We start from the raw sequence: 25,798 nt of genomic DNA on the forward strand, positions 1-25,798 counted from the left end.
ACAGTAACTAAAAAATGTACATTTTTTCTGTTTCCTCAGAGTAATTTCAAATTAAGAAATTAGTTCTACAGTATCTCACCTACAGATGATTTTTGACCTTTATTTACAAGAAGAAAAGACATGGGCATAGTCAGGTGCATTTACTCAGCATTTAGAGCCTGGCTGAGTAAATATAGTACAGAAGTGCTCTGATTTCTATCCTGGCTTGATGTTGATGTCACCCATTTCCTCTGCTTTAAGATGATGCTAAATCTGAAGGATTTTGGTCACCACACCCTCCACATATGATAAATATAAGTCCTCATTCTGAATAAGGCCTTGAAGATATCACTTCCTACCATTCCAGTGGAGCTGAAACTCCTGACCCAAAGTCTGAGGTTGAGTAGCTTAGAGGAAAGGTTTTACACTGCTTTGATGGTTTGACCACCTATTTTACAAATATAATTTTTGCTGGTGTATATGCTGCTGTTGATTAAATTCCCCAACTGATTTTTAGTCTCTGGATTTTTTTTTAACTTTCAAAACAGTATTTAAAGCAGCAATGAATTTCCACATTTATAACATCAGATTGCATAGGAAATGTGGCAGTATAATCATGTTGGAATTTACAGCTTTCTTCTACTTTTGGTGTTTTCAGTAAGTGTAATTTATGGAACCTTATTTCTGTATTTTTAGTATTTTTCTCTGTTTGCTCAGTGCCGCTTTTACTTGATGAGATAAAGATATAAATATCTGACTTTCTACAAATTACTTCCAAACTCTCAGAATGAAAAAGATTATTCTCTCTAGCATGAAAACTTTGCAACCAGATACAAGCACCTGTTGTCATTTGTAAAGATACTTTTCGTCACTTTCTTCAGATTGGGCTCCAGAAAAACTAAGCAAAACTTCAAACTACCTCCCATAACAACACTGGAATTAGACTGCAGCATTCTTATACCTTTTTCCTGTGGAGCAAAAAGTTGTGTTGCTTTTGTCTAGCAAGTACAGCACCAGCAACTGGGATTTTTTTTTTTTACTTTAAAATATTTTTGACCAGTTAGAAGAATTTAATTAAAAACTTTAGCAGAATTTGTATGTTTTGACTGATAGAATTCTCAGAAACATTACCTGGCTCCCTAATGATACTGATTCACTGCAGTACAGTTAATAATAGGTAACATTTTCTTGGGATTTTGGAGGTTTGGGACTTGCATTAATTATTGAGCACTGGCCTATTGTACTCCTAAGAGTCTCTTTCTGAAGTAAGGTTAAGGGATTTTTATGTTTAGGCAGTGCTTTGGGGAAAAGAGGTGGGAAGGCGTATTGGTTTTGTTCCATGGCAGAAGAAAACTTTTACTTTAGAAATACCAAAGCCAGTTCTGTGATACTTAGTCTCTTTAGCTCCTGTAAAAAAGAACTAGAAATAGAAAAAGCAACAGACAAAAAAAGCCTAGATTTGAGTAACTATCTTCAGTCCTCTCATTATTTTGATGTATTTCTTCTCTTATCTGCACTGTTTAGGTCCTTAGGGGTTCAGTTCAGTGGATTTTTTTTTTTATAGCAATCTCTTCCTGTACCTGATTTCTTTCATTGAGACAATATTTAATCCAAACTTGTTTTTTCTCCTTCAAAGGTAATCAAAACCCTGGCAATTCCACTGTGTATTTATATATGTACTCCTTTATTGCAAAGTACCAGATGTTTTGTATCTTCAGATCATATTCATTTCTTGAGCCAAAATCTGGATTTTTCTCCAGAAGACCATCTTATGGCAGGGTTCATGTCAAGCCTTTCTGGTTCCCCAAGCAGCTCCTTCTGTAACTATTTGTATATCTTGCATAAATCAGGAGGTCCAAGCTCAGGTACTCCTGATGTAAACTATGCCAGTCCTTCAGGAGGTCCATAGAAACTTTATGATAAGAAATAATAGCCCATGTCTACTTCCCACATCGGCTTTTCCATTAAGGTTATTCCACATTTTTTATTCTACAACAAAACTCATCCTTCCACACCTTTTTAGCCTTTTTCCTCTGGATTTTTTATGAGATCATTCTTAGTTGAGAAATCCACTACAAGATGGTTATTTTTCCTTTGAATATGATAACATTCTCACCTGTAATCTCCCTCTTATCATTTTCCATCCTCAAAATATTGGTTTTTTACAGATCTTGCTCAAGATAATGTCAGTGATCCCCACATTGAAATTCTTAGGATATTTTTATTCAGAAAGGGTGAGTTTGGGATATACTGTGTAATTCTTTATTATGGCAGATAGTGCAGTATACAACTCTCCCCTCTGGAAATGACATTTCCTGGGCACTGGTCATTATTTTATGAACCATTTTTAATATGATTTGTGTCAATTTTTCAGAAGAGCTTCCTTGGAACAGGCTTTCTTTTCCACAGCATTATTTCAGATTAGTGTTCCTACTCTAAGAAAACTGTGTGCAGAAATCCTTGCTGTTTACAGAGAACTCATTTCACTGGAATAGGCACAAGGGAGTCTGCTTTTTCTCCCCATTAAAATTAACTCAAGATTATCCTTTAATTTCAGGGATTGAGAGATGAGCATATAAACTACAAAGGTTCGAAACAGTTACTCTCAAAGTTCTGACACCTTAATATTGAAGTACAATATTTATAAGGGAAAATCAATAAGTAAAACTCACCACTAGCTGTCATGAAATTGTCATGGGAGTCATAGGGGATTATAAAAGTGACAGTGAAAAGTCCAGAATTTGTGTATAAGGGCTAGTATACATGAAAATCAGCTTTGAGCCTCTTTGAGTAACAACTTCAGGTTAGTGTAGCACTTGTATAAATTGGAAAAAAATTTCTTATTCGGAGAATATAATAGCAATATGTGATATCTGAACAGATAGTGGCTTTTGCATTGCCATTTGGGTATCTTGCCTGTGAAAATGGAAGTCATATGCAAAACTGAGGATCCTGCATCACCCTCTGTGGAGCCCAAGTGCTGCATTAGGCAGATGGTGCTGAGGAAGGATGACCACTGTCCCTCCTGCCTTCAATTTAAAACCTAGATGTGGGTCTGGTTTTATTCTCAGGATACATAATTTTGTTCAGGTGAGGAACCTTGGTATAAAATGCCCCACTGTCACCAGAGGAGAATTAGTATGGTTATGATTCATGACTGTCTCCACAGTGGGCACAGCTTCGTCTGTTTCTTTCATGGCCAATTCCAGGGCTGCAAGTGGAATTTCTCCTCCTTCATTCTTTTGAATGGTGGCTGAAAGTTCCCTTTGCTCAGCATGTGGACAGTAAACACCTTCTGGCCATGCATGGTGGAAGCAAATAGAAGGACCATAAAGATTTTCCTCTCTCTTTCACTAATAACTCCTTATATTTCTGTTGAAAAAAATTGCTTTATGTTCTTACTGTCCTTACATTATTTTATATAGGATTTATAGAAACCACACTTTTTTTAACATGGTCACTTTAAAGGGGAAACAAATTTCCATGAAATCTCAAAACTAATTTCAAAACCCTGGCAATTTCTCTATGTGTTGATATATGTGGTCCTTTACTGCAAAAAGTTCCAGATACTTTGAGTCTTCCAGACCACATCCAATTCAAGTGATAAGATGAAACTTTCCCAATGACAGGTAAATAGTCCTTGAACTTCCCATCATCACATTATAAAGAAATTTAGTTTCTTGTTTCCAGTATAGATGATATCAAGATATTTTCCAAGTCCCCGAGATACCACTCCATAATTAACATAGTCTCATAAGAAGAAAGGAGCATTAGATTTCAAAGAGCCAGGAACGTGATCTTTCAAAGCCATTTCACACTGGTTTCAAAATGTTTACCTTACGCTCTTCCTCTCAGTTGTGCAAGAATAATGCCTGGTAAATCTTTTTTCCTGTATTCTTCCACTAGCTCTCTTAGTAGAATCTGTAACATATGGCTGCTCATGTATTGCACTATCAGTAGGAGGGTATTGAGTGCAAATATTCAAAGGGTTATCCACTGCAATAGCATTGTAAATAGGTTCATCAAACATGTGTATAGTAAAGGCAAGTGTAGGATACTAAACCCACAAAATGTTATGAAATGGTGAAAATTTAGTACTCCTGTAAACCAAGCACCAATTGTGAATAGGTGGCATAGTGCTTAATACAGCTGTAAACCAAACAACTTTCAACTCCTTATTTCATTTCTACTTCAGACAAGTAGAAATGAAATAATCAGGATCACATTAATAAATATTTGTTGATGATGTGGCCCTTGACTTTGTAAATATTTCTATTCAGGAAGAGTGTTTTCTGCAAATCTTCTCAGTTGAACACTTGAAAGCAAGTCATGGTCCCAGGCTCTTAAGTCATTGGGCTATATGATCTGAGTTTATGAAAACTCTATGTGTTGATGTGATTTATAGAAATTCCATTTCTAGATTCCAGGTGAATCTTAAATCAATGGAACAGCTGGGAAAACAAAACAAACAGCAAATTGAATATTGCTGGGCTAAACAAATGGTTCTTCTGCCTAGTGGATGAACTTAAAATTTCCATGTATTTTATTGGAGAAATTACAAAACATTATTCCCTTGGAAATGTGAACCTGTGCATCCTGCTGTGCAGTGGGCACTCACAGAATGCGCTGTACAGCAGCTGAACTCCCTCATGAGGAGTAGGGGATTCAGTTCTTTCAGAAAAACAAGCATCCAGTGAGTAACTTCTGGATGACTCTGAACATTGTCACAAAATGCTGGTGACTCATGAATTGCAGTGTCTCATGATTGGTAATGTCTTCGTTTTCATGGTTTTTTTCTCCAGTGCCACGTGCTGTTTTACTTGCAACACTTCAATGCCTATGAAACTGGCATGTAAATATTTGACAGCTGCAATATAGCTGTTTTTATTACATCTGCACTGTGTACTGGCAGTCACTGCACAATCAATAACACAAATAAAGTTCATCAAATGTAATAGTTTTTTACTGAAAAAGAAAATTTTGTTAATATCCAAAAAGAGTGGGAAAAGAAATATTTTGTTACAGCCTTGATTCAGCTGACATACATAAGTTTGTAATTCCAGGTAAATATTAAATAAAAAGCAAAGATTTATTTTGGACTAATTAATATTTCCTTTTGATGAAAATATGTAGCTATTTGCTTCTGCTAGTGGAGCTTAATTTTGAAGAATTTGAAAGTCATCTCTACTGAAAGTTTTTCTCCTTTATTATAGTCAACCCTTTAAAATTGCGCTGCTTGTTTATTTGAAAGGTGCTCAGTGATGATAAATGAGCAGCCACAGCAGTACTACTATTTCAACCAAGTCCTTCTCAGTCTTGTATTTTAGAGTTTAGGTAGATTCAAATGATACTGAGATTGGAAAAGCAATAGGCATATGCACAATGATTTCTAATGGAGGAACAAATTATTTTTTTCCTTGCTAATATGCCAGAAGCCCAATTCACCACGAGGTTCACTACTGCTTTTGTTTCTCACTTTGTTTCTCTCTGATACAGTCTGGCTTTTGGTCTGCTTTCTTACAGGAGTAGGTAATTTTACTGGCCATGCAGAAAGCTGCAGTCATTATTCCAGTATTGACCTGATGCACAAATGACAAAGAAAGCTGGGTTGGAGATTGTTAAACACCGAGTCTCTTAAGTGGTTTATGATGTTGTGATTATCAATAAGACTGGGAAATGATTGAGCAACCAGATGCCCAAATTTTGCTTAGATATCTCCATGCTGAACTGCATTGTAGATTACCTCTTGTAGCTATAAATATTGTATACAGTAAAGCATTTTTACTGTCAGACTAAATATTATTTTGTAAATATAAAGTGAAAAGTTTATTTCTTAGCTGCTGAATTCAGAACTTTTCCACTTAATATAAGTTATTCCTGTCAATTCAGGTCAAGTGGGACCTATGGAAGCTCACCCCTTTAGCTGAGCCCATAGGTCTGGGTACTTCAAATACTGATTCATAACTAAATTTGTAGCTGTTACACAATTTTATGAATCCTTGTAATGAAATGAGTAGGCCAATTAAATCAATTTCAAAGGTTACAGTGAGTTACAGTAGTAGGTATTTGTTCATAAGTCCATACTTGTACTTTATAATGCAATACTTTTTCCTCTCACTGTACTACTATAAATTCATTGGAATATGCATTCATTTTCAGGGAAGAGTGGGAGAAAATATCATTATAATCAGTTTGGGGTTTTTTTTATTTAGATCTAGGTAAATCTTCACCTCACATTAGTGACCCAGTCAACTGTACTGTGATTTTTCAAAAGGAATTTTAATGTCTGGAAGTGTATGCATTATAAAAATCATCTTGGTCTCAAATCAGATTCAGAGGACACTAGCTGGCAAATGATTTTGAGCTCTAATTAAATTCACTTGCATCTAAATGTGCTGACATAAAGCTAAATGTTTTCATGCACTGCTTTAATCATTCAATTAATCAGTAATCTTAACTGTTAATGTGGTCGTGTTCTCCGTCACGGTAATTTGCATGAACCCGGAATGAGATTTCCCTTGTTAACTTGCCTGTGTACAAACTGTGGAATCAAATTTAAGTGTAGTACATCCTTTCATCTAGAAGAATTATAGACTGCTCTACAATATGTAGAGTAACTATGTGAGTCGCTTGCTTATTTAATGCAGCTTCTTCGATTGCTAAAGATTTTTTCTATTGTAGGATTTTTTTCTTCCTCTTTCATTTTTAAATAATTTAACTTTTAAAATTAGAGCGCTTGTTGGCTTTTCTCAGATGCAAAAGAAGTCAGGTGTTCTCCTCATGAAAACTTCTGGACTTTGATTGAAAAGAACTGTGAAAAGAACTGTGAAAAGAACATAGAAGCACAATGATGAGATTTACATCAGACATAGCCACTGTATTAAAGCAAAAATCCTTTTGTCATTTTTTGCTGGATGTGACAGTAGGATTCATGAAGGGAGTGCAGAGTATAAATGTAACACAGTATCATTACAAACAGCCAGATAAATTGTGGGCATTAATTAGGAGGAAGAGTATAAAGCCTTTTCTTTAATTATCTCAATTGTAAAACTCTATCATGGGACGTTTGATGAATACGATTGGAATTATATATAAGTATAAGATAGCATGAGATCTAAATTTCTGTCGCTCCAGTTATGATTTTGGGGTATCACATCATTGAAACAGGACAACTTTGTCTAAGCCTGTGATTGAAGGTACAGTTGTCATGGTTCTAGCTCATCTTATTTGATTGTCTCTGGCTTTATGCTGTATTTCTGGCAGAGATTTCTGAAAACCACGAGTCTTCCATTGATCAATGTCCTATCCTCTCCAGTATGTTCTACTTCTGAAATGAAGGCAGGCATGCAAGCTCCTAATAGTCTTCCTTCAAACTTTCATGTGAAAAAGTAACTTGATCTTCATGGAAAATGAGCTTAAAGTAAAAGAATCACAATTGAAAGAAATCTGCTTTTAAATTGCCCTGGCAAGCCAGGGACCTCTCTCACATTCATCCATCTCTGCTGACTTGCTGCTAAAGGAAAACCTCGTGAATGTTGGATATTTTGTGTTTAGGCTTCTTCTCATCTTAGCAGAAGCACTTTTAAACCATCCTTGACACAGCTCTCGCAGGCTTGAACAAACAATCAAGAATTTTTATCCAAAGCCAATATACAAATATCTAATTTGAATTTTTAAAAATTTATTTTACAGAGACTTAAAACATTTAATTTCTGAGCTGAAACCTAGGGTCAAGTGGTTAAAAAAGCATCCAGTCTGCCCATTCTCTGGACTCTCTGGCAGTCTCACTCCCAGCTCAGAGACTTTCACTGCTGGCACCGAGGCCCCTTCCCTGTGGGTGACTCCAGTGACCCACTTGACTCCCTTGCCACCCCATACTCACACAGTCAGATCAGGTTTCCTTCCCAGATCCACCCCAGCTCTCCCAGAGCAGAGCTCAGATGACTTTTTCCTTAAAGCCATTTGTTCACGGTGCAGCAACACAGAAACAGCCTCAGCTGATGCTTCCAAGGAGGACCCTTAGCAAAGGAAACCCAAGGATTTTATACCCTCACAGTCTCTCTTCACACAAGTCTCTCTTTCTCCTGAGTCCTCTGCTCCTGCTGTGTCTCCAGAGTCCATCCACCCATCTTTGCACCCTTTGCTGACCAAAGGGTTGGCAGCTCATGGTCTCATCTCTGGCTCCCACTCGAAGCTCACTTTGCATCTCAGTGAGCAGATGGCAAACTGAGCTACCTGCACCAGATATATTCCTCAATACTCCAAATCTGTTCTTTCTTACACAGATTTTCAGCAGCTTTACTCTGTTGCTCCAAAGGCTCAGGGTTACATCTTTCTCAATAGATCAAGTATTTTGCTTGGATGCATTTTCTTATCTAAAAATTGAATTAAAAGGAAACATCCACCAGTAATCTAATATTGTCTCCTGATAAACCAACGTGATCAATGAAATAACTTAATATTCCAGCCAAAGTGCTGAAAGCATAATATGGAATTCAACAACTTCTATATTATTATGGAAGTGTTGCAATCTGCACAGAAACATATACCCAAATATACAGACCAACAGGTTTGTATCACTCATTGCAACTTTCCTACTGCAAGTTCAAAATTAATAAAATATGTTGTCTTCCAGTCCATAAGCTTCTAATAAATTATCCTGAAGAATATTTCATTTATCTTACTCTAGATTTAAAAATCCAGCTAGTTATCATTGAAGATCATGAAATTAAGTACTGGATTTGTTATTTGTGCCACAATGAACACTGAATGATAGAAATTTCACCCTCAATACTTCTTTTTTGAAATATTTTATAGCGTTTTACATACACAAGTAATAACTAGGGATATTAAAGTTTTGAAGCTATAAAAATAAATTACAGAACTAAGCAAACCTTTAACCAGAATATTTTAATGTATGGGTTTGTTGGGCTTTTTTTTTATTTTCCCTATGCAATAGGGAAATATTAATCACTTTATAAATGTTGCTGAAGAATTGGATTAGACATATAATTACTGGGCATAATATTTCTTGGTCATTTTTAGTATAAGATCTTTTTCAACAAATTATTTAGATACGTCCCTTAGTTTGTGATTATAGGTGCATCTCTCTTTTTTTTTTTTTTAATTCAAGCTCAAGAAGAGCAGCAAATATAGTTCTGATTGCATTTTCCTGATACTTTGCTGTTGTACTCCAAAAAGTTCAGTAAAATTAGGCTTACAAACTTGCTGATATTAAGAGAAAGATTGGCTGTTATTCTAGCTGGTACTGGATTGGCATTTATAAGTAAACTGGTTTATTTTATGAATGTTAAAGCAACAACAATTATTCCAGGGTTTTTTTTTGGTGTAACTGATAATAGAGTTTGACCACCTTATATTTTTCATAAAGCCATGGTATGCTTGGTAAGCTCTAGGGTATTCCTGTTCATAATGACATTCATTCACTACTGCACATCCTCTCCACCTTTTGTGTCCTTTTGGTGTTTCAGATTCTGCTTCATACAACTCTCAACAATTAGAATTAAAAAGAAAAACAAAACCCTACAGCAGTCTTTGCATCACATAATTGTATTGTAAGCAACAAGAATCAGAGCAGTAAATTAATTTTCCAGCTATAAATATATTTGGTATGAATGATCTGCTGGTCTTGCACTGTCACACTTTCATTATGCACTGCAAGCATATGATTTTAATTCTCTTGGCAGTGTGGGGATTTAGTTTTGTGTTGACAGGGGCAGCAGCATCTTATTGCATGAATGGTAATGATACTTTTTCCCCAGTTAGGCAAATAAAAATGACAGGCTGAGTCAAGCACTGCACTGAACCAGAATGCATTTTAAAAACACATTATTTGGTAAGTGGGAAAAGACTGTTTTAACATAACAATCATTTATTGAAAGGATTTAATTAAATCTGTACAAAATGTGGGTAACTGAAGGAAAATCTTGAGAGAAAATTGGTCATTTAATAAACCTCCATTTTCTTTAAAATACTGAAAGCAGTATAAGACATAGTGTTTTATCCCTTGGGTAATTAAAGAGTAACACAGTTGGGTTTTGGGATTTCAAAAATGTAGAACTCTTGTGACAGTTCAGATTGAAAAACAGACTTATTTTTCCTCTATTTTAGTGTGTGGATTCTGTTCCTCCCTTCCCAATCATAAATTATACATACCTGTATGGGGATTAGGTGTATCAACCTGAGTTTTCCATTAAAATAATTCATTTCTTTCTCTTTAAATTTATGAAAATTTATCAAGGGATTATGAGTTAGTTAATAGCATTTCCCCTTAATACATGCACATGAATTCACTTGCACATAAGTCTGAAAAATGAGAGGTGTCTGTCTTGGGACTAGACTGCTCCTAAGCTCCTGCTAGCAAGCTGTAAGGTAAACATTCCTTAACAAGCAAAGGGTGAAAAATAGTCTTTCCTCTCTCCATGTGAAATGTAGACAGATTCTGCCCGTAAAACTTTTTTTTTTTTTCACTTCAAGATAAGGACACACAGGCAAAACACCTGTATGAGAAGTTCATATGTTACCTGGAAAGGTTCTCCCTGATAACTGAAAAATGCGGTAAAGGGTCAGAGTTGCTGACATGGGCTGGAGATGAAGTTCTGAGGTTCAAAGCCTTCAAAACCATTTCAGAGAGGGATGGGAATGAGCTATTAGTCTGCCAATAGGTTCAACTGTTAGATTTACTGAAGATTTGAAATCAAATTAGGACACCACATTTGTTTGATTGATGTCCATGTCAATATTCTACTCTTGAATGTATCATACACAATAGCTGCAGCTTAAACACACTGAAAAAATATAAAGAGCATTAAGTATAACAGAATGGTGAATCTTTGATGTGCCTGTTTCATATGGGAGAAGTATGGTGGGACTCCAAAACACAGGTGACTGATTTTGAATGAAATCTTTTTTCCTCAGAAACAAAGAAAACAAAAAACAAATTAAAAAAACCAAAACAAACCAAACAAAAAACCCCAAAATCAACCTCACCTCCCATAAATAATTCCTTGTAGTTTAGAATGTCCTTAATTCCACGTAGCCTGGTGTGTCGTTCAACTGTGTTTTTAAGGATTCCCTTGCAAAATTCTATAGAATAAATTAGTTTGCTGACATAGGTCAGCATTATCTTATTGAGACCGTGGATATTTCTGGGTTTTATGGTGTAGCTGTGTCTGTTTAGACTGCAGAGTAGTCTAAATTGCAGCATAACATTTGAAATTTCTCCAAAATGTTGGTATTTGTCACCAGTCCTTGGCCAAGTGGTTGTTTCAGTGTTTTGGCTTCTATCTCAGAGGCAACTATCATAAAGTATTCCTTGAGAAGACAATGAGGCAACTTGTACCAAGCCATGAAGAACTATTGTATATGGTCTGTGGACTAGATCTTTGACTTAATTTCAGAATACTAGCCTTAAACCAGAAGTTATATCCTTGTTTGCCGGCAGTTGGGACTTTGCTTTACAGTGTCTGTCCAGTTGTGCCTTCTTATGATGCTAAAGAAAGTACTGTGTCAAAGGGTGCAGAATTTAGACTTTAATTCATCTTTTACTTTTGTGTTCTTCTGCAGATAGTAACTTTATCCTTGCAAATGCTCAGGTGGCTAAGGGATTCCCCATTGTTTACTGCTCTGATGGCTTCTGTGAGCTTGCTGGATTTGCGCGGACTGAAGTCATGCAGAAGAGCTGCAGCTGTAAATTCTTACTTGGTGCTGAAACAAATGAGCAGATGATTCTTCAAATTGAGAAATCATTGGAGGAAAAGATAGAATTTAAAGGAGAAATCATGTTCTATAAGAAGAATGGTAAGTCTTTCTTTCCTGTTCTGTTAGTCATAAAGAAAGAAACTTAGCATAAATGCATATAATATATAATGTTCATTTCTAAGTAATAATTTAGTTGTCTATCATCGAATCTATGAGAATAGATTTAAATAACGCCAGTAAGGTGCAATTGAGACCATGTGTATATTGGTGTTATTGATTTTATTTAAATGTGTTGCAAAGCTGCACAGATTAAATTCAGGGTTCTAAACTACATTGTGAGACATTTTTGCAGTCACTATGACAATCTTTTTTCTGCTGTTTCTTCTTCTTATACTGAAGTTTTTACCTCTTATTGTTGGAATTGGAGTGAAAATATTCATATTCACCACAAAATAAGCTATGTAAATTTTTCAATGCCATCAGTAAAATGCTCGAATGTCTGAATTAGCCATGTAATTTCTTCTCAACAGCTATTACACATGAATAAAATAACAACAACTTTCAAAAAGTGAAAAATTTATATTCAAGCATGTATTGTCGCATTAAAAAATTGTAGGCATTAACCAATCCCATAGACTATTGGAAATTTCAATTTACACCAGCAGTTTAGACTCTTATGGCAAGACATTTATGAGGAAAATTTTATAGTCAACTTGTATGAAGCACAGAAGACAACAGCCCACGATGCGCACTTCCCAGCTCCTTTGGTTTATATCAGTGCACTTATTCCATATATTTCTATTGCCACATTCATGTGATCTTCAAACAGGTGACACTAAGTTTGAGATAATGACAGGATTTCAACCATGATAACAGAAGCAGAGTGATCCATGGACTCAATGGATCCATGGACGTTGAGTATCACCTTCTCTTTTATTATATGGCTAGAATTTATAGGCATATGTCTAGACTGCATTTTCCTCATGGGTTTTCTCTTCTTCTGTTTTTATAAATGAAATATTTTCCTTTCAAATAATATTACTGCTATTATATGCTTTAAAAACTTATTTTCTAAAAGTGATTACTGCATGACAACAAAGTGATTTGGAGTGTTAGGAAAAGGCAACTTCAGTTTCACTAACAAAAAAAAAGGAAGTATGTTCCTTAGTTGGCTTGTGTTCCTGATTGCTGCTCTTCATAGCATAAAAGTTTGAAGTGAATTTGGAAGATTCTGCTAAATGCTTCCTAGTCTTGACTTTTTGAGGAGGCTTCAGAGTGTGTGAGTGTGTTTGGTTTTGTTTTTTAGCATATAGAAGAGACTCACACAGTTTCCTGAAATAGTTTCAGGAAGGTTATGCAGATAAAGTAGTTCCAAGTTGTAAAACATGTCTGAATATAGGGGAAAAATTATTTTAACCTGGAAGGATAAGAGCTTGCTTTTTTTCTAGTATTCCATAGTGATAACCAAGCATGATAAGAAGATATTTCAAGGTATTTAAATTAAAGAAGTAAAGCTAAGACATTCATTTAATTGTCTTTGTCCTGAATGATAAATTGTGATTCCTTTATATTTTGAAGGGGTGCTTTGAATCTGTAATAGCTATGATTAACACAGGCAGAGAGAGATTGCAGGTCAATTATCAGAGAAGTAGCTGAATCACAGATAAATAGATAAAGAGAAATTGTTGAGGCCAAAAGAATTCCCACTACACATCCTACATGCATCCCTCTGCATAATTTGACTGGAAGCTTCCCCAATACATTTTCTGAATAAGAATAAATTTCCCCAACTGCCCATTATATTTTTCATTTCCATGTGTTTCTGTACCACTGGGCAACAGAAATTAATAGGTATTAAAATAACATGAGAGTTTCTTAGTATAAAAGCTAAATTTATCTTAAAAAATAATCTTGGTTTTTCAACTGAGCTGCAAAGTGCAGGCTCCAAATTTGGCAAATCAGCCATTTTAGCTCTATGTTTTTGCTTTGGATTTGGGTTTGGGGCTTTTCTCAGAGGAAAAATTGAACTTCTGAAGCTTTTAAACTTATTCAACTTTTTGTCCAGAAAAAGGTTTTAAAAATATTTTAAGACATAAGAACTTTGGGAATAATATAGTTGATATGATTGTGTGGATACTTTCCAGTATATCCAATATGGAAAATAATTGATTTTTCGGGCAGATATAATGCCAGGAACATAGGTCACTGAGAGACAAGTAGCTAGCAATGCCTAGATATCAGAGGGTCACATTTCAATGTCCTGTTTGGGCTTTAGGGTGGCAGAGGAGAACCCCCATCTGCCTTTAGTCTGCTATTTGGCACAGCTTTGCTTTGTTGGCCTAACTACAAGACCAAATAAACACTCCCAAGCCTCAGGGGTAATTCTGAGCTCACAGAATTCTTCTTGAAATCTTAATATTTAGTACAACATTATGATAAAAAATTACTATGAGAGACATGGATGTATGAATACAATAATTTACTCTTGGTTGGTTTTTCTGGATTTGGTCTGAAATGTAGATCATATGTCTCCTATTTTTTGGGGCAGACATTCAAGGTTACAAAACTGAACATGCATCTACTCCTTAATTGTCACATTTTTCAATATTTTAAATTTGATTTAAACTTATTTCAGAGCTGATTCAGTGTTTACCATTAAATTAGACAGTTCATTCTAAACAAGCAGCTTTGATTCAAATTTATTAAGCTTGAATGTGGACCTTTCACAGTTATTTAAACATCATTAACGAATTCACAAAACACCTATGCTCAGTAATTGTTAGTTAAAGGAATGAGTGCTATAACTAAAACAACCCCAGCAATCCACATGCAATTTCATGGAAATTCCAGCGTGCTCTGAGCTGATACTGCAGCAAGAGTAGTGTGCTAGGGCTTGGGCAAGAATCTGAGTAAAGTGGGTTATTTGTCTGTGTTGGATGAACCACAGTCTTTCATTTTCTTTGTCATTTGGGTTTGAATTTCAAGGGAAAAATTATCTTAAGTAGTTGTGCTCTGACCAATCCTTCTGAGACCACAAGAAGTGGATAAGAAATTTTTCTCTGTGTGTTCTCGTTTGGGAATTTTAACGAATTCTTAGAATAAGATAAACTGGTTGTAACTCCTCATCCTGAACATTTTCTGCCATACTAGCAACAGAGCAATATTAGAACCATGGCAGCCAATACAGAAGCTTCAGAGAGAGATGTCTTTTGAAAATTTAACCCAAAATATACTTTTCATCATAGTTTCAGAATTTATTTTTGTTCCTCAGAAAGTTTCTTGCTTTTTCTTTGACAGAGCTATATTAGTTTCTTGAAGACTATCAGAAAAGAAGACTATTAAAAGACAAGGAATTTTATGATTGTTGCCTTCTTCAGAGAGTTTTGAAATTATATTGCTTAGGAGCTGATTTTTAAACTTTTTTTTTTTTCTGTTACTATATCTACATTTTCTTTAAAACATCTGGAACAAATTAAGTTGTCAATTATGAGAATAGAAATGCAAATTAACCTTTTGGAATTCAAGTGAGTTGTGAGAAAAATGTTCACTCCTGGATCTCTTGTTTAGAACAATCTAAAAGCAGTTGGACACTATGCTGTGGAATTATATTTAAATAAACCCTTCTTTTTCTCCCTGTCAGACCTCTTCTGAAATTTGTCAATAGCAAGTACAGGCTGTTAAATGAGGTCTTTACATTTCCTCAAACTGAAGTACAATTAAGCAGCTATGTGGATTTTTTTCCTTTTCTATTACAGCCTAAGATAATGCCACAACAAGCCCTATAATCAGTGACCTAGTCCAGTCTAAGCTCTCCATCTTCAGTTGCTGAGAAGGTCACAGCTTGGGTCCCCTATGACCCCATCAGATTTATTTCCTTTGTCTCAAAATTAGGTTTTTGGTGTTTGAAAAGAGGTCTGTGCTTACATACAACTTTTTAAAACATGCAATAATTCCACAAACTTCCCTCATTGAAAGGAAATTGGCCTCTTTCTGCGTACGTCTAAGTTGTGTGAAACACAATGTAATCAGCAGCGGCCTCTTGTGATTTATGGACAGGTGACCATCATATCAGTGCAGCCCAGAAAAAGGGCTGTTTGCAGCCTTTGTGCATAGTGAAAAATCCCCACTGTAAGAGGACAGGAGCAAAGGGATGTTGCTGGGACTGTCTTTACAAGGTTCTTCAGGACTTTGGTGAAAGCAGAGTTTGCTTTGTCTGTAACAGTTAACCAGGACTCAAGGGACGTTTTGTCAGCTTCTATGTGTACACTGATTTAAACACTTTCTGGGTTATATCTTAGGCATGTTCTTGGTCCCTAAAGGTTTGGTAAGTAAATTGTAAGGTCAGTAAGATACAATGTATTCAATTTCAGTATTTATTTCTTCATTTATTACAAGTCAGTAAGATTAAATGAAAGTATTTTATCTCTTCTCATCATTGCATGAGAAAATCTGTTTTGGTAAGGCTGTATCCATATCTAGAAGGTTGGGATTAAGGTATTTCAGATGGGCAGAGTATGAGTAGAGAAAGGGTGAAAGTCAGACCCTGTTACTGAGCTCCTGAATTCATCAGGCAAAAGGCTGTTTGAAGTTAGCAATGACAGCCACAGGTAAATGAAATAAGGCTCAGGCCATGAGACACCATCCATTGCCTCTACCACGTTTGTGGTTGAATAACTTGGCTGGAGAATAGCAAAGGCTATACAGCATCATTTATATTTAATGCATTCCTTGTGTTAAGAAAACAGAAAAGGTTTTTTTTTTTAAGAAAAAGAGCTCAATGTTATTTAAAATTTCAGAAGAACTATGAAGAAATTAAAGAGAAATTAATTTCTTTTGAAATGAAAGAAAATTGGATTTTCCTCAGGCTTCTCTACAGAAAGTACCTGTCTTCTTTAACAAACTCTTGAAATACACCATGTTTTTTGGGAGTTAAGCCCAGCATTAGGGAAAAAGGCATTTATTAGAATTTTCTGACTGTAAAAAAAATTCTGTACAGAGACTCAAATTTTGTTGTGACTACTTTCTACTAGTTTTTAGTGACAATTTCTACTTACTAATGTAGAGAAAGCCCCTTGACAAGTTGCTTGACAGAGCAGTTTGTAGCAATGTGGCCTCACTGCTGCTCCACTCTGCTTGAAAACCTCATCTAAAAATAAGAAAGCTAAAAAGCTTTTGTGGTTGTCTTGCTCACATTTGCTAAATTATAGTACAAAATACAGGAGGACGGAAATAAAAAAAGCAAGCAACACTGAAAAATTAATCTGAAGGTAATATCTAATTGCAATTACTTGGGCGATAAAAAATAATTTGTAACTTTATAAAAGAAAATATTTTATTTTTTCTTCTTTCTTTTTCTCCTTTCTTCTTTTCTTGTTTTTTTTTTTTCATTTTTTTATTTTTCTGTTTTCTTGTTATTTTTCATTTCCTCCTTTTATATAACTCATTAATCATTAGGAAATTTCACTGATTTTTGGGAAGTCTTGCTCTTTAAAATGCCGTATAGAATATAGAGAGAAGAAATGTCCTTTATTTCCTCTGCTTCACAGAATAGGGAAGTTTTGTCTCCTTTTCTCTCCAAACCCTTCATTTCCATGACCCATGGCTTCTGATGGAAGGTAATGTGTACCTCTGAAGTGTTTTGATGTTTTAGAGACAGCCCCAGCTTCTGCAGCAGAAGAGGAAGGCAGAGCAGGCTTGTGCTCCTCTGTAGGGCCCTGGCTGAAACTTCACAGAGGCCTGGGTGGAGTGGTCAGCAAAAGCCTTAAAGAAGACAAAACAACAGGATGAATTTCAGTTATAAGGCAAAAGAAAAAAAAGGCAGCAAAATCCCCTTTGTACAATTTGATCTAAACTATCTGAGGTCTTTTTCTAGAATTTAATGAGACATCAACAAGACTGCAGCTCACTGACGGTGCTGATGCATTGTTCCGATGCATTCACAGTGATATTGGCTAATAGCTTCTTTCAGCAGCAGCATGATGTATTAAAAGCATAATTCACTGAGAAAAGACTTGTTCTTCTTGAACCACATTGATATGTAAATAAATCTGTGTGAAATTTTCCTGTTCCTTGTTATAGTGCTACAACTTGATGCCCTCCACTGCTAACAGATGTAATTACTGTTTCCACACAGGCACCCTGGGCATCCAGCTGCACATGGCATGAATGGCTGTTGGTACTGCTGATGATTTTTTTTTTCTTAATTTTTAAAAGACATTTCATTGTGCTACTTTTTATGCATCCATTTCTAGTAAGAGATATTGGTATTAATTTTGGAGTCGGATGTTCATAAGACATCAGACTAATCACTTTTCTATTGAAATTTTTTCTCACAATTTTATTGCCACACTGAGTCTACTGCCTTTTATTTTTTTATGAGATTTAAATCAAGCAGTGGCTAAAAGCTGACTTGGGTGCCTGTGCTTCACCATGAGTTAGGCTGTTCTTTGGATAAAGAAAGTTCAAAGTGTCATTTCTGCCAATGACCATATGCCTCTCTTTGGCTGGCATTTCCTTATTTTGTCCCTGATCCCTAAACCCACATTCTGGATTATGATGCAGACTATTTGCCACCCCTGTGCTGACCACTGTAATGGGTTCTTGCTTTAGCTCCATAGGTTTTGGAAGGTGATAGGAGGCTCAGGTTAGCACTGCCTACTGAGCCCTCCCACTGATTTGGGTAGGGAATTGTAAAAGCAGTTTGATTTCATAGAGCAGTTAAATCACTAGAAGGTTAAAACCTGCTGCTTTCCAACTGGTGGGGTTACAATAATTTCATTGGCCAGGCTCAGAAACTGCTTACAGCATGTGCTCACATGGGCTGAAGTGGTGAATTGGGAAGATTAATCCTCTCTATCATGTTACATAATTGCTCAGTCTGTGTTTCAAAACCCTTCTGTACAAAACCCTCGGACCTGACAGGGTGGGATTATCAGTTCAGATCCGTGACTCAGCTCCATCTCAGGCCCCAGCTTTTGCCCCCTCCTTCCACAAAGGTGCCCAAGGACTGCATATGAAATACAGGTTCAAGTTCTTGAATCACAGCCTCAACAGAAAACCTCTAAACTTGCTGAAAACTTCTGAATAATATGAACAGATAAGACAAGGATTATAAAGCAAAATATTTTCTGACCTAACCATGTGGGAAAAGCAGTCTAAAATAACTTGATCAGTTTCTAAAATGTAGCCTTTAAGTGTAAGTGCATGAGTAACCAGTAGAATCCCCTTTTTCTCCATGTCATGCCTTTAGAAAACTTTATGAATAAGCACGAGGTTACAGCCAGCACCCCTTCCAATGCTGGGAGATCTCTCATTCTGCAGATTCCAGACTTCTGTTTCTAGGGGCTGCCACTGCTAAAGACACCAAAGTGAGAATCACAAAATATTTTGCAGACATTTTAGTTTATATAATTATCACTTGTTTTTTGAAACTGAAAATGTGATATTTTTTTTATAGGTGTAGTGGTCTGTTTGGAGATTGCTGGGTTTTTTGATTGCAGTAAATTTCACATTATTTTTGAAGTCTCTCTTTTCAGATAATAGAATAATGAGCTAAAAGCAAAATAATATAATTTGAAAACATGTTTATGTTAGGTGAATGTGTGCTTTAACTCCTTCAGATTTGAAAATATAAGGTGAAATCTCTGAATAATAAGCACATTTTTATTCATATATATATATATATGAATATATACGCAAATACATACATAATGTATATGAGAGATCATCCTGTTTTAAAAAAATTTCTTGCCCTCTTTTCAAGACTGCAACCCTCAGTAGGCTGAGAAATCATATTTACAACTGTGTTTATATCTACCTGTTGACCCTGAAAGTCCAAAAGGAATAAGGATCATAGGTTATAAACACAGTTTTAATAATAAATTTCAAAAATACAGTATTCAATGGAAAGTAAATTTGGCTTACTTGGAAATTGCTTGAGTGAAAGCAATTAAGTACAGACTAAACTGATCAGGAAGGATTGAGCCTGACTATTTCTGAAGCTGTCTGTATAGAGATATTGAAGAAACTCTATTTTGGTTTGGTTTCTGTTGCTTTTGTTTGGTTGGGTGATTTTTCATTTTAGTCATAGATGTTGTATATTTGTTTGTATGAGTATATTGTCTCAATTAGTATTTTCCCAGGAGTTAGTTGACAAATGCTGAATGCCCTGTACTAATATAAGTGTGACAAAGTAATTATCATTGGAGGGGGAGGGAAAGTTGCAAACTGATAATGTTTATGAGTCTGCCCTGAAGCTCTTTGCATTTAAGCAGAATGCATCTCACTGACTTAACTTAGTTTTTAGATAATCCTGTGTGTTTTGCTAATTGTCATAACTGCAACCCAGTAAATGTATTACATCAGGGAAGTACTTATCTCGCTAAATGTCATTTTCTTTTCTAATCTGGATGGAGATAGGAAAAGGAAATTAGGGCAGACAAAAAGAAAATGGTACACTTAAGGATAATGTATCTCACATGGCATTAAAAGGCATTGCTTCTCTGCTTTTGTTCAAGGAAACTCAGGGTAACAAGGATTTTGAAATGGTTTTATTAATTAGGGGAGATACTGGGGCTGTACAAGGAAAGACCAGAAACCTGAATAAACAAAGCAGAAATGTAGATGTGCTGGAGCTCATAAATCATTTGTATAAAACAGTCACTGCAGACTGTACTAGCTGTTGCATGGAGAGACTGTTCCATTAAGGATGGAAAGGACGTGCACTCAAACTAGGAGCTGCCATAACACTGACAGTCTGTGTCCAAAAAGTGACAAACAGAAACTTTGAGGCTGTGAATTAAGCTTCTCTCCGCTTAACATTGGCAGTTTGCAGGAGAAGTAAGAATAGGAGACTGCTGTGTTGAAAAGGGTCTTCTCTTAGGGCATCCTTTCCCTCTTTTCATCTCTCCATCATGGTAGAGATGGCTGAGAAAGTTGGACATACTGGGCAGTATAAGACATATGACATATGAGACACTGAATTACCTGGCAGCAGAAGGGACAGAGCACAGGCTGGAGCTGGGCACAGAACAGTCTGGGAAGATACGGAGGGATGGATTTGTGTATCTCTGATGAGATGTGATAGATTAGAATAATTGCACATGGTACTCCATAGGGTATATAGAGGACTGGGGAGCTATTTTTAACAAGTTTTAAATCAACTCTAGAGGATTATTAATTCCCTACTTATTCATACTGAAGTACAATTTTTGCTTTGTTATTACAGTACCTTACTATCATCTTTCATCTACCAAATTCTTGGGACACAACTGTATTCTGCTTTGAGATGTAAATAAATTTTGGAATGGATCCATTTTGGATGCATCAATGGATTACAAATCCATATTGGAATAGATTTACATTGATTGTTAAAAGTTGTAAGGAGACTTTCAAGTGTGATCTGGTGGTCACACAGAAGTAGGGGAAATAAGTTCTTGAGTCTTCTTTGCCGCTTGTATGAAAATCTAACTAAACAACCTGTTGCCATGTAAGTCAGTTTCATCATGGCCGATATGAGTTCTTAATTTTGCAATTTTTTCTGATCAAAGAATGTCACTAGGTGTTGCAGATAAGCTGGCACCTTCAGTAGCAGAATTCAAGAAAAATAAATTATAGATTTTGTTAACTTATAAATTTGATTTTTGCAGGGACAATGGAGAAGAATGAGGTGATAATTTGCTTAAAGCAGCAGAACTTTTCATTCGCTGTTTTAATTGATCATTGTCAAAGTTATGATGTTTACAAAAGAGAAGGAATGTATAACTACAGTTTTCTTGCAGCTCATTTCCTTTCCTGTTTGGTCCAGTTGCAATTTTTTTAAGCATTGTTTTCTTTGCACTTTGCTCTCCTCAACAAAATGTTGACATCTTGTCAAAACCACTTAACTTTCAAAATGAAGCGTTATCAGTGAGGCTGGGAATTTTTGGGTAAGCTGATGAAAGAGAGAGTTTGATTTCCTCAGACAAAGTCTTTGGCATCCCAGCCTGCCAGTCTTGAAGTGCACACTTTCTGTGGTGGAAAAGTGGTAACGATCAGGCTCAGATATCTCTGGTGTTATGATGCAGGTTTATTTTGCTAATAATTAGTAACCACCAATGAGACACTGAGGATTGTAATGCTGAGGATTGAGCATCAATCTTGTTGACAAGTTATTACAGCTATCTACATGATAATATGTTTATCTTTGTCTTCTACATGAGTTCCTGGAAATGGAGTGATGTGTTTTAATAGTTTTCTTTAAGGCTTGATTTGCATCTCCCTACAAGAACATTTAGTTTACTAAGTCACCTACTTAAACAAAAAGAAATATTCCAGATTTATGATGGCTTGTGAAGCCTAATTCTACCCTCTTATGCATATATATAATTATTCCTCGAAAAGCTATTGTTTTGTGACACAAGACTTTTATATCTAGTACGCAAACCATTTAAACGTTCTTTTGTTCTTCAGATACTTGGGCTTTTAGTCTAGGAACCATTGCATTTGGTTAATTTTATATGTCATATGTAGATTTAGAGCTTCTCAAAAGAGCTTGATCCCTCTTCCTTGTGCCACAGAGAAGTGAAGATAGAACATAGAAATTTGTGTGTTTCTTATTTCTGACCCCTAATGATGGAAGGGACAGCATAGAATGGCTCAGCATCCCTCTGGAGAGCAGTGTGGCAAGAAAAGTACTGAAGATTTGAGGGTCTGGAAGTGCATATAAGCACACCAGTCAAAAAGTAAAAGGAAGCTTTAAGCTTTTCTTGCTGGACAAAACTGCTCCCAGACTTTCAAGGGCAAAGGAAGTAGCACTCATTCCAAATATTTCTTAGATATTTGTATCTCTTTAAAAGTAAGAAGTAAAATTTTAACAAGATGGGTTAGAGTTTGTTTATTTTGTTAAAGAATTACATAAACTTTGTAAACCATCATGCCACATCATGTCTTTATTATGAAACCTCTGCAATACCCAAATATCCACCAAAGATATTTCTGTTCTGAGTATTTCATTGGGCTCTGTCTGGGGTGGGCATGACTACAGATTCCCTTTTATCATACGGTGAGTGCACACAGCTCATCAACACAGCTAATGGTCTCAGTCTGTCCCATGGTTCAAGCAAGTTTTATCTTCTAGTGAAAAGAGTGCTTGGTTTTGAAGGCTACTGGCATTTTAATGACAGAGTTTTGTATAAAATCTCCCTTTTAAATGCTGTGGTCTGTTGACCCTTGTTTTGATTTCAGTCTGAGGACAGACTTCTAGCTGTCAAAACAAGGAAAGGTAGAAAGGGTGGTTGAGAGAGTGACCATAAAGCACTCTCTTTTTTTGTATATATAAAAGGTGGACTATAGCCAAATTGCCCTGTGATAAGATTATGCTTCATTTGGTTTCTTTTCTCCTTCTCTGTGATGTGCTTATATAAGCCTCGAGGATATTCAAATATATTTTGACCCTTCATAATGCAAGAGAAAGATTAGACCCTTTCTCCAAGAGTGCTGGCTTGAAGCAATAAAAATAGTCTGTATATAAATAAACTTCCAAAGGAAATTTCTTTGATAGGCAACTCTTGACAATATAGAAAACCTTTGTATGCATCATCTGAAGCAGGGAAGGAATTTCTGTCTCACAGACGAGTGCATTCAAAAGAACTGTAACAAAATAGGGCACTACTTTTTTTGATGTGAAGAAAGTTCTGCTTTTGGTTTATAGAATTATGTGATGCTGGCTTTCAGTAAAAGCTATGTAACAGATTGCATTGCAGTTTATTTTTCCGAGGATGCTCCTCAATAGTGAAAGAGAGAGAGCTCTTCTGTTCTTGACAGAATGCAACCTTGTATTGACCTAGCCCTGACCTAAAACAGATCATCTCACCCAGTCTAAAAACAACTTCATATACATTTGCTCCTTTCAGAGAAAAGGCAAATAAAATTGAAACACAGAGAAAACTCCACCAAACCAACTAGTTAAGATTTAGAACTTCTAAATATTCAGTGTATAAATACAGCCAGAACTGAAAGCCCGCCACACAGAGCATTAGCCTGGAACTCTTCAGGAGAGAAGTAGCCTGTGAATGTATTGGATGTGTGTTTTCCTTAGTGACACCATATTTTATACATGTTTGCTTTGCTTAGTCAAAATATTTTCAGATATATCTACAGAAAAGGAGAAAGAGAAAAGAAAAAAAAAGAAAATATGGTTGAGAGAAACTAAATGACAGGATGTGGGACAATTTCAGTGACTAGTGAACACCGGTGACTGAAAAACCTCTAAAGAATTCAACTGTATTTTGATTATACCAAAGAGAAATTGCATTAAACCACTAGATATTAAATAGATTTATCTCTAATGATTAACTATATTGTAATAACTCCCTTAAACCTACAAATTACCATTTCATGCAATATTACTGTAACTGAGTTAGGTTTGTTTGAAATGCCTGATGTCTGCAACTTTCTTTCAGGCCTTAATGACTAATGTGTATGTATGTGTGTGCGTGTAGAAAAGACATGTAACAATTGAAAAGAGCAAGATATACTTCCACCTCTGGAGGAGATAGAAACATCTTCTTAAAATACCATTGGTGTTTTACCTCTTGGTGGTGCTTAGAAGGAGTTGAGAGAGACTTCTTGCCCACTGAAACTACTGCTAGAATGCAGCTGGGTAGAAAATAATTTTGCCAGTAGGAGTTTGGCCAGTTTAGAAGTTATGATGGTATTTTGTAAAGACTTAGGTTTCTATTTTTAAGCAGTAAATTTTCTTAATGCTTCTTCTCCTTGAATGGACCACTTCAGATTGGGACAGAAAACATTTCTGACAGTAATGCTACTGAGCACTTTTTCCCAGAATTTTTAATAGAGCCAAATCTGTAAAAAAAAAAAAAAAAAAGGAGAATGGAGAATCAAAGTAGGAGAAAGAACAATAGAAATGCCTTGCTTCTGATTCTGACATGTTTTACCTTCTTTTAAAAGTGAATCTTTCCTTGCTTTGTCTTCAAAATAAGAATATTTAAACCCAATACAAAGCAAGTCTGCTTCTTTCTGCAGGTTTTTCTGTCCTCCAGATTTCCTTTCTCTTGTTCCAATTTCTCCATGTCCCTTTTTTAAATACCTTAACTGGAAGTGCTGCCAGATTGCTGAACTAGTAATGTTAGTCTCAAAGATGCCTGTGTGACTCTTGGAAAGTTTGATCAGGGCACAGAGGGCCAGGTGAATTTCCTTTAAAGCAATTTTTTTTTACCTTTAACTGTTGTGGTCCTTCAAAAGAAAAGCTGCTCTTTCACCTATCATGCTCATCTACAGTGTTCAAAAGGCAGCCAGGGAACTTCCACTTGAAAATCTAAATTATAAAGCTTAACAGTGATCTTCCTGTGCCCAGTTCTTTTTCAAAACTGGAAACTTCGGAAGACAGCACAGCAGGAAGTGGCCAGTCTGCTTGCTGTGCCCAAGGAGCCCTCCAAAACTCAGCTGATCATTTGGCAGTAGTCACCTGGGGCGTCAGTGGTCCAGGGAACCAGTCTTGCGGTTTTTTTCTGAATTTAAGTAGACTTTTGTTTATAAATGAACACTAAAAATAGAACATTGTGAAGCAGCAGATTGTGGAAGCAAAAATATGTACAAAAATAAATTTTAAACTCTCTAGTAACACTTATATCTCTTACAAATAATATTTAAGGGCTGATGGTGGGTGGAAGTAGTTAGCGTTGATACCTAAAACCTGAAAGAGACAAAAGTCTGGTACTGGGCTGAGTTACCCCAGAATGGATGGGAGTGGGATTTAGGATGCTTGTATCTAGGCATTAAATATTTTCTTCTTCCAAGTGGTGTTGATAGAAAACTTAGGAATTATTTCATTGGAATTAAACAACGTATCTTTGTAAACAGTAAGAATTTATTATAAACTGCATGATTATGTAGCAGGTGTGGATAGAGAAAAGTTGACAAGAATTAAAAATATTGTCAAACTCAGTTTTGTCCAACTTCAGTCTTACAAAGGTGAACATTATGAAATTAAAGCTGATTAATTTTAGAGATGATGTGTGGTATTATATATCTCACTGTCTGTGCAACAAGTTTTGTTTCAATTCTAAGTCTGATATCTGATTAATTTAAATATCTTTGA

General features: G+C 35.8%; 1 protein-coding gene across 1 annotated transcript in view; it reads left to right on the forward strand.

Annotated features, from left to right (window-relative positions):
- The window catches only part of KCNH8 (potassium voltage-gated channel subfamily H member 8), a 176,965-nt gene that overhangs the window by 44,343 nt on the left and 106,824 nt on the right, over positions 1-25,798 (forward strand). Inside the window, exon 2 of the mRNA XM_054273643.1 lies at positions 11,566-11,799. Within this exon, the coding sequence (XP_054129618.1) occupies positions 11,566-11,799 (234 nt within the window). The remainder of the gene's footprint in view (positions 1-11,565; positions 11,800-25,798) is intronic.

Source organism: Melozone crissalis, unplaced genomic scaffold (genome assembly GCF_028551555.1).
Source record: "Melozone crissalis strain CALT ecotype California unplaced genomic scaffold, PUWL_Pcris_2 ptg000016l_1, whole genome shotgun sequence".
NCBI lineage: Eukaryota > Metazoa > Chordata > Aves > Passeriformes > Passerellidae > Melozone > Melozone crissalis.